Source organism: Pavona decussata, unplaced genomic scaffold, assembly GCF_977016875.1.
Source record: "Pavona decussata unplaced genomic scaffold, jaPavDecu1.1 SCAFFOLD_188, whole genome shotgun sequence".
Taxonomy (NCBI): domain Eukaryota; kingdom Metazoa; phylum Cnidaria; class Anthozoa; order Scleractinia; family Agariciidae; genus Pavona; species Pavona decussata.
The window spans coordinates 465,511-479,557 of NW_028145597.1; the positions used below are offsets into that span (position 1 = coordinate 465,511).

Genomic DNA, 14,047 nt, shown 5'->3' on the forward strand with positions numbered 1-14,047 from the left:
TATGTTATGAATGAAGGAGATAGTGAAAACTGTAATTCTGCAGCGAGTTACATGTAATTTTAAATTATCTTGTAAATTAGCAAAAATTGGCAAATAAGTTATCATCTTGAAAACTTACCAACTTGTATTAAAACTAACTCTGGCCTGTCGTGACTGTACAATTGAATTGATCTGCACAGGGAAAAACAAAAGCCCAAAATAAAATAAATAAACAGAGATATCACTAATTACAGTGGAAACTCAATTAAGCAGACAACTTCTGGACAAAGAGAAACTTGTGTCCTTTTAATGAGGGCTTCAATAGCATTTGGGACATTCAAAAACTGTCCTTGTTGCCTTTATAATAGAGGTGTCACTGATACAAAGATTACACGAATATTTTTTCCAGGACAAAGGTTTCACTCCCCTTAATGGAGGTGTTCCAAGCTAGAGGTTCCACTGCATTGATTAAATTTTAGGTTGCAATTAACATCTTGACTATCAGTTTAAGTATTCATTGTGAAAATTTATAAAATTATTTTTATTAACAGTCAATACATGCAACTCACAGCTACTGAAGGGATAATGTTGGAAAATATTTCTTAAAAACACTGCACACCCACCATAGCTTGCTGGTCTGCTGGCATGAGAGTGGATGCTCGATGAAGCTATGAGTTATTAAAAAGAAACAATGACAGAAGCTAAATAAATCATTTACAATCATTTACAACAAAAAAAGAGTGCTTAAATGCATGTACCATCTCAACTTAGGTTACCACAGAAGAGAGTATAATAAGATACTGTCTACGATTGGCTGATTAATATTGGTTTCATTTGATTGACTGACGGACTGACCAACCATTCAAATGATTTATTGAACATAACCTGTTCTACTTAAACACAATTGACAACTAAAAATTTCCTATTGATAAGTACATGTAAGAAAGATTAATGACACTATAAATGATTGATTGACCAACCTGTTCTAACTGGGGTAGTACAAAATTCAAAGCTACAAAATTGAATGAAAATAAATACTTGGTCTTTTCCTGCAAGAAATAAATGGCAAGACAACATCAAATGACAAATGACCAATGGAGTCATGTACCATTTGCTTCTATTGAACATAACTCAAACCACCATCCAACCATTTCCAGCCAGGAATTCTCATGTCCACTCCTGCCTGTATATGTAAAGGCTGATCAAACCTAATCTATATAATTCTAATAAATTCACCTTAGAAGAAAACAATCAAGCCTAACAACACTCATTGGTAACAATAAACTCTATGCACGGTCAGGATTTAATTCAGCAAAAATCCATTATCGGTGAAGAGGTTTGCCCACTTTTGAGAAGGCCTGATTGCAGACTGAGACTCATTTAAAAATAAATGCTGGCATTGAATATTAAATGACTTATTATAATTATTAATTGTTGCATACTTACTCTTCTAAACATGTATGGAGCTATAGTGTTGCCCTCTTTCATCTCTATCACTTGCTTGGACTCAATTGCCAGCACATCTCCCTTTGTGTCAATTCTATTGAAAACAAAAAAATCAAATCAACAAAATGCAAAAAGCCGATTTAAAGGTACAACTTTTGCTTACAATTGCCACATGCAATTTCTAGAGCACGCGCTGCTCGCGTCATGCAAAAAATCGCGCACAACTGTCGTCATTCAACATTACCTATACCTACAATTGTCATTGATAGCATTTTAAAACATGTTTTAAAATCATACAACATTTTTTGAGGTAGTCACGTCGTCGTAAGCGAGTTGTCGGTTTGATTTACATGAGACAATTTATGTCATAGGCCTGTTGTAAGCTTGTCGCATGCGACAAAGTCATACCGTGTTAATCGCCCTTAAGACAGTGTAAAAGATTGTGAGGTTCTAGAAAATATCCATACCCACCCCATGGAAAGTCATTGGAAATTCTGGGGGGGGGGGGGGGAAGAAAAGCCAAAATTTTTAATTTTTAAAGGAAAGTATGGAGCTAGACTGGAATTTCCATTGGGGAGGTATAGATATTTCCTGGAACAACACATTTTCATTCATATTCAAAGCAACAATTATAACAGTTTCTTTACATAAATTATGTAAGCATGACATCACCTTGAGAGGAGAGATCCTGACCAGTGAGCAATGGAAATACATTCTCTAAGTGGAAACTGAAACAACACAGTTGAAAACTTATGTGAGTCAAGACCTTGTCTTCATTGAAATGCCTAATAATAATTATTATGTTATTATAAAGATGGAACACTGCTCAGCATTTTCTTTTATTATTAAAAGCTAAATTTCTTGAAAAAGCAAAGTGGTTGTCTTCTGTATATGCAGCATCAGAGAATAAATTATTATTACATGTGGTTTAAATTCACTTCCCTTTGTCTTGGAATGTGGTAAAATTTTAAAATCAAACTGGTTTGAAAATTTTTAAACCAACTATAACAAATATAAATCATGAATATACAACATTTGACTGGGAACCAATAAAAAGTTACTCAGGTGACGCAGTGACTAACATAATTGGTTGCTTCTTAAGGGAAAGTCATTGTTTCACTAGTGTATAGTAGCGGGAAGGATTCATGTCTTGAGTACTTCCAACTCGCCATATTCTTCTCTTGACAATCTTTTCATATTTCCTACCCCCTTTACTGCTTGTTCCAACCCATTTTCCTTTCTCCAGGACCAGGAGAAAAGGGTGTGGGACAAAAGAGTAGGGGATGGGAATCAACACAGCACTGCATTTAAAAGATGAAGGGAAGTGAAAGGGATATGAGAAAAAAACTTTGCAATAATGCACCATATCGTGCAGTAGCAAATGTATAAACATACTAGACACATTGAAGAAGGGGCAAGAATCTCCTGTATCCCCCACCTCCTTGTTTGTACATTGATTACATAAAGGCCACTAAAGTCATCTTCGGGTTGTCTGTGGGTTTGCAGATGGTTTATTGTGAGTAAGAGGTAAGGGAGCTATCCAGTTCAAACCCTTCCCCTCACAGAGTCGGGGGGGGGGGGGGGGCTAGATTAGCTATATAATAAATCATTAGGCCTACCTTTAAGATGGGATAAGAAGTATCAATTGGGTCAAACAGAATGGACTTGGAGCAGATCTTTAGTCTCCCTCTTTGTTTCCTGAAAACACAAGGAAAAATAAAAAACCATGTTTAACCACTGACTTAAGTATGTTGTTAACTGACGAAGCTTGTGGTCCAGATCTTCAAAAAATGCAGGGTCAAGTTTTTTCTTTGAAAATGTGGGCCAAGACAAAGGTGAGCTCTACAAGTTGTTAATAATCATAAACAATAAATGAAAAAAAAAATATGACTGCACAATATTTCTACACTTGGATTGAAATGAAACCCTTCTTACAACGGTGTTTAAATCGTTTCTCTAGCTACATGTTTACAGTGGTGTTATATATTGGTGAATATTCACCAATATTTACTTCACCTTTGGCTAACAATTGTTAAATATTAATAGGATATTATGATATTAATATAATTACTTAATTATCCTCTCCCAGTAAGGGGCTTTCCAGGGATAATGAAATAAACGGAACAGAAACACATATTTCAATAGAACATAACATATTAAGATTCCCAACCGGAAGGAGAGAGAGAGCACAGGTCTGGCTATGGCATGGCCACGGGGGTGAACTCGGGGGTCTACCAAAAGAAACAACCCCATCCACCGCACAGAAAAACATTATTTTCTTACTTGACTGTAAAGTGTCCTTTGCATGAGTGTTGTCGTTGTCAAGGTCTAGTATACCTGCCAACTTTTTCTAAGTCAAACGCGTGAGATTTTTTGCTCGTCATGACTGGGATTTCCGAAAACGTCCGAGCCACTTCCGAAGATTTCCGACGATTTTCCGAATACTTCCGAACGTTGCCGAAAATTTCGACGATATTCCGACGACCTTTGAACACTTACGATTCGAACGGATGGTAGACATTTGAAAGCTTTTGTGATTGTTATAAGGAGCAAAGAAATAATACATAACAAATCTGAGATAAAATGAAATTTTTCAGAACATCTCGTCCGGATTTGTGAGCCAGGCGTGAGAAATTGTCCTTGATACGTGAGATCGCTGTCTTTAGTCAGCAAGCGTGAGACTCACGCATAATGCGTGAGAGTTGGCAGGTCAGGTCTAGGCGTTGGACTACAAGTAGGTGAATAATGTAAATTACTTGTAATCAATTAAATTATACCTTTTGATAGCTTCTTCTTCTGGCAATCCGGAAGGATAATAAAAAACACTAAAATCTTCAAAGTAGATCTCTCCTGGCTCTAGCAGTAGCAGAGAAAACCTAAACAAAAAATTTAAATGAGAAATATCAGTCCAGCCAATATTATTTTTTGATAATATTTCCTTTCTCTTAGGGGTGATCATCCTTATCCACACATTTTGATTTATTTATTAAATGAGTTTGAGATGATCAGAACTAAATTACTGGCTGTGTAAGCATCAAAGGGAAACACGTCAACTTAAGGTACAGTATACTGATTATGCAGAGTTTCTGTATTAAAATCTTGTTAACCAAGACCAATTTGTTTCCTGAAAGGATATGAAATTAAATATTTAGTGTTTAGTATTTTACACGTACTAAAGATTCACGAAAAATACAGGGAATATAATAACAGTTCTACTGTACGGTCATTCATTCTTTGCTGTCTAGTGATATTATCAATAATTATTTACATTTAATTAGACAAATCCTAAAACATGTTTAATAGTTTATTAAATTTTACTGTCTGTATTCAGCCTGTCAGATGAATCAGTTTAAAATGAGACTTTTATTACAAAAACATTCATGGTCAACAGTTACAACTGCATATTTTCTTGGACACTTGTTTTTTGAGATGCTTTCTTACTTTCAAGTTAAAACAAAACAACTTGCTTTTTCATATTCTGATCCTGATAATAATCCCACAGATAACTCAGAATTAAAATTTAACCTGTGCTTTTCCCACGAAGTAACAGAGTAATTATGGTATTAAGTACACGTATTTGTATGATTTGATTATAATCAGCCATGTAACATTGATCTAACATACAAGGATTCAAGGCCCAAATTTAATATCAACAAATCAATGAACAAGATCTGTTCATAAATACAAAATATCTTTCAAATATTGAGTCTTTATCCACTCAGGCCTTGAAAAGTGAAAAGCATGATCAGCCAGATCTGAAATATCTCAAAAATGACCACTTTTACATTTTTTTTTTTCACATTCAAAACTAGACAAATCACAATCATGCAAATGTTACCATGATTCTAAAATAGGCAATGACATTTTCATTCTCGTTGAATCTACCATGTGAAATCAAACTGTTCAACTCCAGCCTAATAGTAATGATACCCCACTAGGAGCCTGTTAGGTCTAAATTTTCTGTCCTGGTTTCTGTAGTAACAGGAATCTGCTTGCCAGGTATCCAAGCATTGAATGAGCAGTGGACATGAACAATTTTAATACCAAATAAAGGCCATTGTTTGTTAATATTAAAAGGGAAAATGCAAGCTTGTTTTTACTGAAATATTTGTTGGCAAGTTTAATTCATTTCTCACAATCTAGGGGTTGCTGTATAAAAAAAATGCTTTTGAATTTTCTGGGTGAAAAAGTGTTGAGTAATCAAAGCTCTAAAGGTCGGTCTCTAAAGGAAGTCGTTTTAAAGCTAGTAAAATAATAAACTTGTTCGGTTGATATCGATATAAGTTGGGATTGTTGTTAAAGCATGTGTTCCTCATTCTCCTCGTTTTGAGTCTGCAAAAACGTTTTAAGATTTTCATGAACTAAACATTTTCATTGATGGCCTGAGGCAGCCACGTCGCGCGTGCAAGCTATGCAATAAGATTAAGCTTATAATATCAACAACTCAATTAATTGGCAACCTCAGACTCAGACCGTGAAGACGACGTGAATAATTAAGCTTGCCAAAATTAACAGCTTAGTAGCTTTAGACCATTGGAGCAAGGATCTGTAGATTAAGAAATATATTTGACGAGAATTTAGCAAGGATAAATTCACATTTCTTGGTCGAAATGTGAAAATAGAGAAACCAGTCAGAACAGCTGTCCGGCTGTCCGTGATTCTCGCCGAAAGTTTTGTCTTCTGGCTCACTATCTATCTACAGTCATAACGCATGCATATTGAAACAACGCGGTCAAGCAATTACTGTAAGGACAAACATCAAATGAACACACACTCGTTACCTTTCTTTCAAAGGAACTGTATGAGCTTCCAAACCAGAAGTCGACGCGAACGAGAGTTCCGCCATTTTGTAAATAAGACAAGTACTGGTTCCCAGTCCTTTATGACACTTCTCTTCGACGCTGCGTTGCGATCCTCCGATCGCGCCGCAGTCTTAGAAAGGGTTTATTTTTGGCGAATTCGACAAATTAATTAAAACAAATTTCCACATCAAAATCAGAATACTCTTCATTTAAATGCATAGATATTTGGCAATTTTAAGGGATAATTTTTCTGAGCAAACTAATTAGTATGATTTTACTTCAAAGTAGTTTACCGGAAATACAGGACGATCCTTTCGAAAATGCCGAGGGGGGAAAAGTTTACGCTTTTCGTCGGTCCGCCCGCGGTCTGTGAACTGTTGTTTAAAATGAGCTAACGATTGACAAAAAATGTCGAAAACGCGTTCAAATATTTAAGCCTAAAACCACTCGACTTGTCGGAAGCAGGCAAGTTAGTCGAAATTATTTGACCGCCAGTTCTAACCTAAAAACCTAAAAACCGTACCTTTGGTAAACTTCACGCAGAAATGACCCTCCCAGCTTACCTTGTGAAGTAATCTTCGTAGAAGACACCTTCGCCATTTGGATATTCTCGAACAAAACTGCATCCAGCGGAGCCTTCCGAATTTCCCAATCGCTTCCTCACCTTGTCCCACAAGGCCATTGATTTATCAGCTAGCGAGTGAACGCCGCCTCGAACATTCTTTCCAATGCTTGTAGTAGCCCTGCAGAGCGTTAAAAAATGTCCACACGGTTCTTAGGTTCGGTTCATAAGATCTTCAAGCGCCGCGCGTAGATAGGAAATTGCTTTAGACTAGTATGAAAAACAGCCGTGATAATTTTACACTACTTTCAAGGACAATACTCGCCAAGCTAATTTACATACGTCATTGCGGCACGAAAATCAATTTACGTACGAGCTGATTAAACCCGTAAAAGAAACTTTTAAAATCGTTTATAAAGTGCGGTTGCGTTTAGCAATTATTTTGTTCACAAGAGGTCATTTGTCTTGATCTTTTTGTTGGGCATTTCTGTCCTAAAATTGAATTGCTAAAATGTGTACTTTCGGCTTGGCCAATCGTAGGTTTGGGAAGCCCTTCAAACTGCAAGTCTAAATATCTCAATCTTATTTTTACTGGTTATTTTTTTCTTCACGGCGTCACGCATATTAACTGCGACGAATTTAATGAACAGGGCTTGAATTTGTTTTCAGCATACAAAAATATTGTTGAACCAGGTGGTTATCAACAGATGTTTCACGCCAGAAAAACCATAAATCAACGCTGCGGAACGAACTAGCACCTTTTGAGAACCACATCCAACTGCAAATTGTTATTCCTTCGGCGCCCAATGTTTTTTGAAAGACCACAGTTCATTACAAACAGCTTCGTTCGTCAACGCAACAAGTTGACAAAAACCAACCACAGAGATAAGAGGACGGTGTTTCCAATTCGCTCTAAAAACAAGAGTTGTTATGGAAATTTTACGGGTTCTGGAGCAAAGAACAGGTGGCCGAGTGAGATCATTCATAAAAGATGGTCAGCGATCACGTCTAAACAAGAGGGATTTAGCTGCATCGTAAATTCATGTTTCTTACGTTTTAAAAGAAACATAATGAAAGTTACATTTTCAATAAATTTATTTTGTTTCTTTTTTCGATTGTAAATACATACTGAAACGTTTTTAAATCAAAAGATTGATATGTGATTTTCGATCAACGAATTTAGATGATTTCCTTTAATAATATAAAGAAGACGGTCGTAGATAATGAAACACACAGGAACTTATAACCATGCAAATTTGTACTCTAATTTGAATTGCGAATTATGATCAGCTCTCAAGAATATTTTAAAAAGAAATCCTCTTGGGGATGAACAAAAAAAAAAACCGGAAACGCTCATGCAAATTAGTGATATCACGGAATTTGCCGCGTGATATGGGTTAACGGACGATTAATACTTTGGATTTCAACTTTTGAATCCTCCGTTTTTGTATTCTTTGCGTGGCGACATAAAAAACAAACATTTTTACTTGTTTGCCTATCCGACAGAATAGTCACAGTGCGTGTTGATAGAAAATTTAGAGAAATAAATAAATAATTCAAACCTGTGAGCTTATATTTTATTCAAAAAAAGTCTAGTTTCCAGGAGCCTGTATGAAGCCTTGTGATGAAGAGTTATACAGCCAATCAGTACTGAAGGAAAACGAAACATCGATTATATCGGCATTGCAATATCATGTTGCATAGGTCCGTTTGAGTCAGGTAACAGTGTGTGCGATCGAAAAACAAAGAAAAAGTGTGCGTTCCCTTACAACAAGAATGTATTTATTTTTTACCGTATTTTTCTAATACAGTCCATGGTAGGAGATGCCAGGTCGGGGAGGCGGCGGGGGGGGGGGGGGAGTATGTTTTAAATCATTTTTGACAGAAAAGATAACCCTTTAATTTCATATACCTTCTATAGAAAATTATGGCATCCCTTTTACATACCTACAGTAGAAACACTGTATTCTTTCTTTACAGGGAATCTCTGCGAGGTATTTTAAAAGGCCATTTCAAATACCTAAATGACAGTTTTCCTTACCCTTTTTCTATATTTCTGCTCGCGAAAACCCTTCCCTTTTATATACATCCAACCAGAAAAAGGTAAGCCTTTTAGGTGGAGGCCCTCCATCAAGTCTCACTATAGGCAATACCCCGCCCTCTCCGCCGGAAGTAGATGTCGTCTAGATATTTTGACACCTTGCAGTAATCTCGAGTCTCGTAGTACTCGTTATCGCGAACTATTTTCCGTGTACCCACAAAGTAGCATAAGCTTAGGTAAATATGTATTCAAAAAGTGTACAAAACGACCTGGGAACGCAGGAGACAGTGTATTAAGTATTTTGCTAAAATGTTCTCGTCGCGTTCCCCTGAAAATTCTGATATGACGGAACTGTCGGTGATTAATAAGATTGCTTTAGTATACTGTTTATAATAACTGTTTTTAACCCTATCTAGACCTGGCTTCTTCTTGTTTTTGTTTCTTTTGTCTGTTTCCGTGGGCTAGGGGAGGGGGGGTGCTATGATAAACGAGACTTTTAGAATAAATAGTACGTCCAAAGATGTTTTTTTTAAAGGTCCGCAACGGGAAGTGACGACGTCATATGACGCGGTAATTACGTCACGAGTACCAAATGGCCGCCATTTTGGATCCAATCCGATTACGAAAAATAATCAAAACTAATAAAGGAACGTTACGTCTGAGCCTCATAAGGAAATACCAGCGCTCGAAGAAATACCAGCTTTAAACACAACTGATATCAATGACGCTACGCAGTGGTTGACATATTCTGATTCTCGTAATGTGCAGTAAGCTTGTATGGGTCCCTGCACGTGCACACGTCCGCGCGCGCAAATAATACACGTGATACAGGGCCATTTATGCGAGGGAATTAAGCACCGACGATGCCTACTTTTGCTACTGCACATACGCTCTGCGCTGTCTCGGGATGGTCCAAGATAAGAGCCTGTAATTTTTTAAGAAAGATGCTTACTAATTCAAAGAAGGGATTTTGGGCGGTCTACGACTACGCGGGAAAAGACGATCTTGGCAAGGGCTATTGAAATCCAAAAAGGAAATTCGCGGTAACCACATTAAAATACCTTGTTCTGTATTTTGACGCTTTTTGGAACTTATTATATCTGAAAAATGTGTGGACACTCCCTACAATTTTCTTTTTAATGAGCGAGCCTCTAGCACTATCAAGTGCCGAATTTTGATATCGAGGATCGTTGTGCATTTGTATCACGACAACAACCTAACTGAACCCGACCACCCCACCCATGCCATTTGCCTTTTTTAGTCCCAGCCCTCCCCCCCTCTCGTACTACTAGTAAGTACTTTTCAAAATCTTAGCCTCAGTGATCTGCCATTCTGATTGGTTTCTATATACCAGTAGGACAAATATACTAGTGGTCTCGTCACGAACGTTGTAATCTTCGGTATTCAATTATGCACTAAATGTTCTACATTTGAGACCGTAAAAAGACGTAGCTGGCCGAAAAACAATTGCGAAGTGACTTCATATCTATAATGATTTCCCACATCAAAATGCGTCCGTCTTGCAAAGTGTCATGATTTTAACCCAAAGTGCACAATTTTTTCACTTAACCGCCTGACTAGTTATGTTTATATATATATACATATGTGATAGCTTTTTGTAGATCAGAGTGGGTAGCGAAAACGCGCCTTACAAGTTAAACAATGCAATGACGTGAAAATTTTCTCACTATTTCCATGAAAACACGGACAAAATGCTTCTTATTCCCTACACAAAAAAAATTGGATTTTAAATGTAAATTAGGGAGAAACGAAGACTCGGAAAAAAATCCGAGTCCCTGTTGTTGTTGTTTCTCCGTTAAGTACAAAAAAAATTACTCATGAAAAATTCGCCGTGTTTCAATGGAATTATAGTACATGGCTTTCACCCTGAAAACAATCCCTGGACTGAATCCATGACAGTTGCAAAATCGGGATTGAATTTAGACAATTTGAGACCAACATGCGTGTGAGTGCCATGGTTAATGTATGATTTAACAAATCCGTCAATGCATTTCACGTACCTTTACCGCAGTAAATAATGCAAGTTATAGTAGTGTTTCTCAAGCGAAAACTCCAGTTACTCAGTGTACCAACACTAATGCCTCTAATACAATAAAAAGGCAATTCGCTAATTTAATTTGTTTGTTTGACGTTGTTGTTGTATATATTAAAATTTCATTTGATTTCAACTTGGTGTTCGTATTTATATTCAGCTTAAGAATCAAAAACAATATTTAGGGAAAACCAGTGGGTGTTGCATTTTCCTCCTTATTTAAACCTTAGCCGAACCTTCCTAATGAAATATTATTTCAAATTTTCAAAATCTTCAATGGTGAGTGAAATATTAGCTATCACACAATCCTCGCCTTTCCGCTCAATTTAAAAGTCATTCCACACTTTTCGTTCATCGAGTTTTAGTCGCTAGCCAATATACTCGCATTGTATTACACATTTTGCACAGAAGAATTTGTCGAATGAAGGGGATTTAATGTATCTTAAATATTCACCTATCAGTTTCCCAGCATATAATTTTATAAAATTATTGAACGCCCCTTTTTAACGAAATAACCCTTCGTTATTTTTCCAACCTAGCATATTAATATTTAAATGTTAACTGAATGTCTTTTCAGTAGACAAACTATTTCGCTATAAAAAACATAAAAGGCCCTAATAAAACGCGACAAAGTAAAAAAAAACAGCAATGAATTTGCGAGAATTGCTCATAACTAATGAAATGAACAACAGGGAACAGGCAAAGGTTATGGGTCTGTAAATTTGAATGAAAAGCACTGAGATGCCATTTTCATCAGTGTCTGCACTGGAAACGGTTTATTTCGTTGGAGATAAACTGAGTTTCTTTTGGATTGGATCGATATTCAAGCGTTATTAAATAAAATTTAAATCGTGTTCACTTGCATTGAGTATAATTGAATATAATGAATGAAGTGTGTCCAGTTTGAAGCAAGGCCGCGTAAAGCGATCGATATGAAATCTGAAAACTGATTGCTATTTCTAACATTATTATTCAATGTAACGCATAAACAGAAACAATTTTCTTATACTTACAGGCAAGGGAAACAGTCTCCGAACATCATTCAACTTTTCTGCAAGGGTTGAAGCTTGTTTCGAGTGGTTCTTCTCTCTTGAAAATCCAGTTATCAACCACCAGATGTCCCGATATCGAGAATTCAAGTAGATGGCCCCCCATATGCGCCAGGCCGTTGCGTCCGGTCGTCCGGCTCAGTCGCGCTTAATTTTCCAGCTCTGAGCTTTGGGTCTCAGTTTCTTCCGCACTAAACTGAGTGTTTCTCCGAAACAATAAGCGGAAAAAATTAAAATCCAATATTTTTTTACACTGATTGTTAACTTAGATGATCCCTTTTTCGGTACAGCTCGCAGGAAAATAGATACTGTAAATGTAACTTAATCGTTAAGCTACCATTTCGCTGTTTGCTCCGTCTCGCACCAGTACTGCTGGCAAACTTATTCTCTGACCAATATTCGCACCCAAGACTGTTCTTTAGCTTATTTACAAAATTTTACCGCAGTTCATTTGCCAAAATTTTACAAAAAAACAAGGGTTAATTGCACGACCTACTGAGAAATCATAAACCGCTACCCTCGTGTTATCTTGCTGTTGTTTTATGCTGATGCAATCCATCCAACGGCAAGCACACCATTGATTAGAGTCGAAATCAACTGGATTCTGAAGCCGATGGAAATTCAATCAAAGTTTGTTTACGACAAGATTTTCATTTGCTGGGATTAAATAAATTTTTAGTGATTGCCTTTTTCACTTCAAGACATCTTCCGGTTTCTATTATTTGCCAAACATTATTGACATTGCGGCAATGACATACGAGGTTTTTGCATGATAATACTGGCGGGAAAGGAACCAATTGGAATGAATTTTGTCTCGTTGCAGCGAAGACAAGGAAGTGAATTTCGTCTTCCAAAACAAATATTTAAATACGCAAAAACAATAACTTCAGTTTAATCAGCAGTAGGAGAAATATCGCCAAAAAAACATTTTTCTTGACCTCTCGAAAAATTAGTGTTATTAGACCGCTTGTTTTCGGATTTAATTTACGCTGAATTCGTAACAAAATACTTCGCACGTCTTCAAATGAAAAATTGCCATGGCAAATAGAAATGATAAAGAAACTTCGTGTTTGATCTGTGTGTTTGTTCAGTTATACTCCTTTCATTTGATAGCAACTAAAAATATTATCACTTCTTGTTTCTGTAGTGACAGAGCTTTTTGCGCTTTTCGGGACGAGGGGGGAGGTGTAAGTCAATGAACAAGACACAATAGGGGTTGATCCCTTTACAAGTGATGAATTCATAAAGATTTGCACGGCCTCAAAGTTTGCCTGAAATAGGGGTTGTAAAGGCCAAGTAAAACGGGCAACATCATCTTGCAACTTGTCGCCCGACAACTGGTCTGTGGCATACGAAAGCCGAGGAGGGACTTCCGAGTTCCGACTACGGACTTGTGACTTCCTACTTCCGACTTCTGATTTCGGACTTCGGACCTCGTACTTCTCACTTCTGACTTACCCGCTGTGTCCCGCAGGAAAATGGCATTCTTTATGCCATATAACAGATCCTTTGTTGACCAAGCTTGTTCGGTCAAGATGGCTGACCTCGTTCTTTTTTTCGTGTTTATGGACCTCGACTGCATCTCAGTCCATAAACACGCAAAAAGACTTGGGCAATATCCAGCCACCTTGACCTCACACTTGGTCAATAACCCATATATGATATAACTGACTGAGGTGTTTGCTTGGAACAGAGGTTTTTTGCTCCTGTGTAATTTAACTTTTGTAATTTAATTTAAGTTCTGTTAAATTTTAGACATGACATTGCTCATCACGAGCGTTTGCTCCGCTGAACCACAAAACCTTCAAAGCATAAAAAATTTAAATGATCTGGTCAGGTGGGTTGTGGTATTTAGTACAGGTACATGAGGGTCATACAACGCACAAGAAATGGGTGAAATCTATTTTCAAGCGAGATAGAGCAGTCCGCTTTTACAAAGACCGCCTCTTTATTCTTACATCAACGTTCTTTCTTTGCTTGGCTTTTTTTTATTCTTCTTTTATTCTTCCACAACACGAACACTGCTGGTCCAACCCGATGTAGGGGTCAAACGGACAAATTAACATGAAATATTAACGATATTATGTCAGTGAATATCTCTCAAAAACCGCAACT

General features: G+C 37.0%; 1 protein-coding gene across 4 annotated transcripts in view; it reads right to left on the reverse strand.

The window, feature by feature from the left end:
* The window catches only part of LOC146462436 (protein FAN-like), a 35,948-nt gene extending 23,417 nt beyond the window's left edge, over positions 1–12,531 (reverse strand). Inside the window, exons 1-10 of one of the 4 annotated variants that reach the window (XM_085085636.1) lie at positions 7,548–7,695; positions 6,791–6,970; positions 6,207–6,251; positions 4,203–4,301; positions 3,045–3,123; positions 2,098–2,153; positions 1,426–1,519; positions 960–1,028; positions 603–647; positions 119–171 (exon numbers count right to left, since the gene is read on the reverse strand). In XM_085085636.1, coding sequence (XP_084941762.1) covers positions 119–171; positions 603–647; positions 960–1,028; positions 1,426–1,519; positions 2,098–2,153; positions 3,045–3,123; positions 4,203–4,301; positions 6,207–6,251; positions 6,791–6,970; positions 7,548–7,621 — 794 coding nt within the window. In that variant the 5' untranslated portion in view covers positions 7,622–7,695. Of the gene's footprint in view, positions 1–118; positions 172–602; positions 648–959; positions 1,029–1,425; positions 1,520–2,097; positions 2,154–3,044; positions 3,124–4,202; positions 4,302–6,206; positions 6,252–6,790; positions 6,971–7,547; positions 7,696–11,896 lie in introns of those variants that run through there. The other 3 variants (XM_085085634.1, XM_085085633.1, XM_085085635.1) reach the window with 3 other exon arrangements.
* Between the last annotated feature and the right edge of the window lie 1,516 nt (positions 12,532–14,047).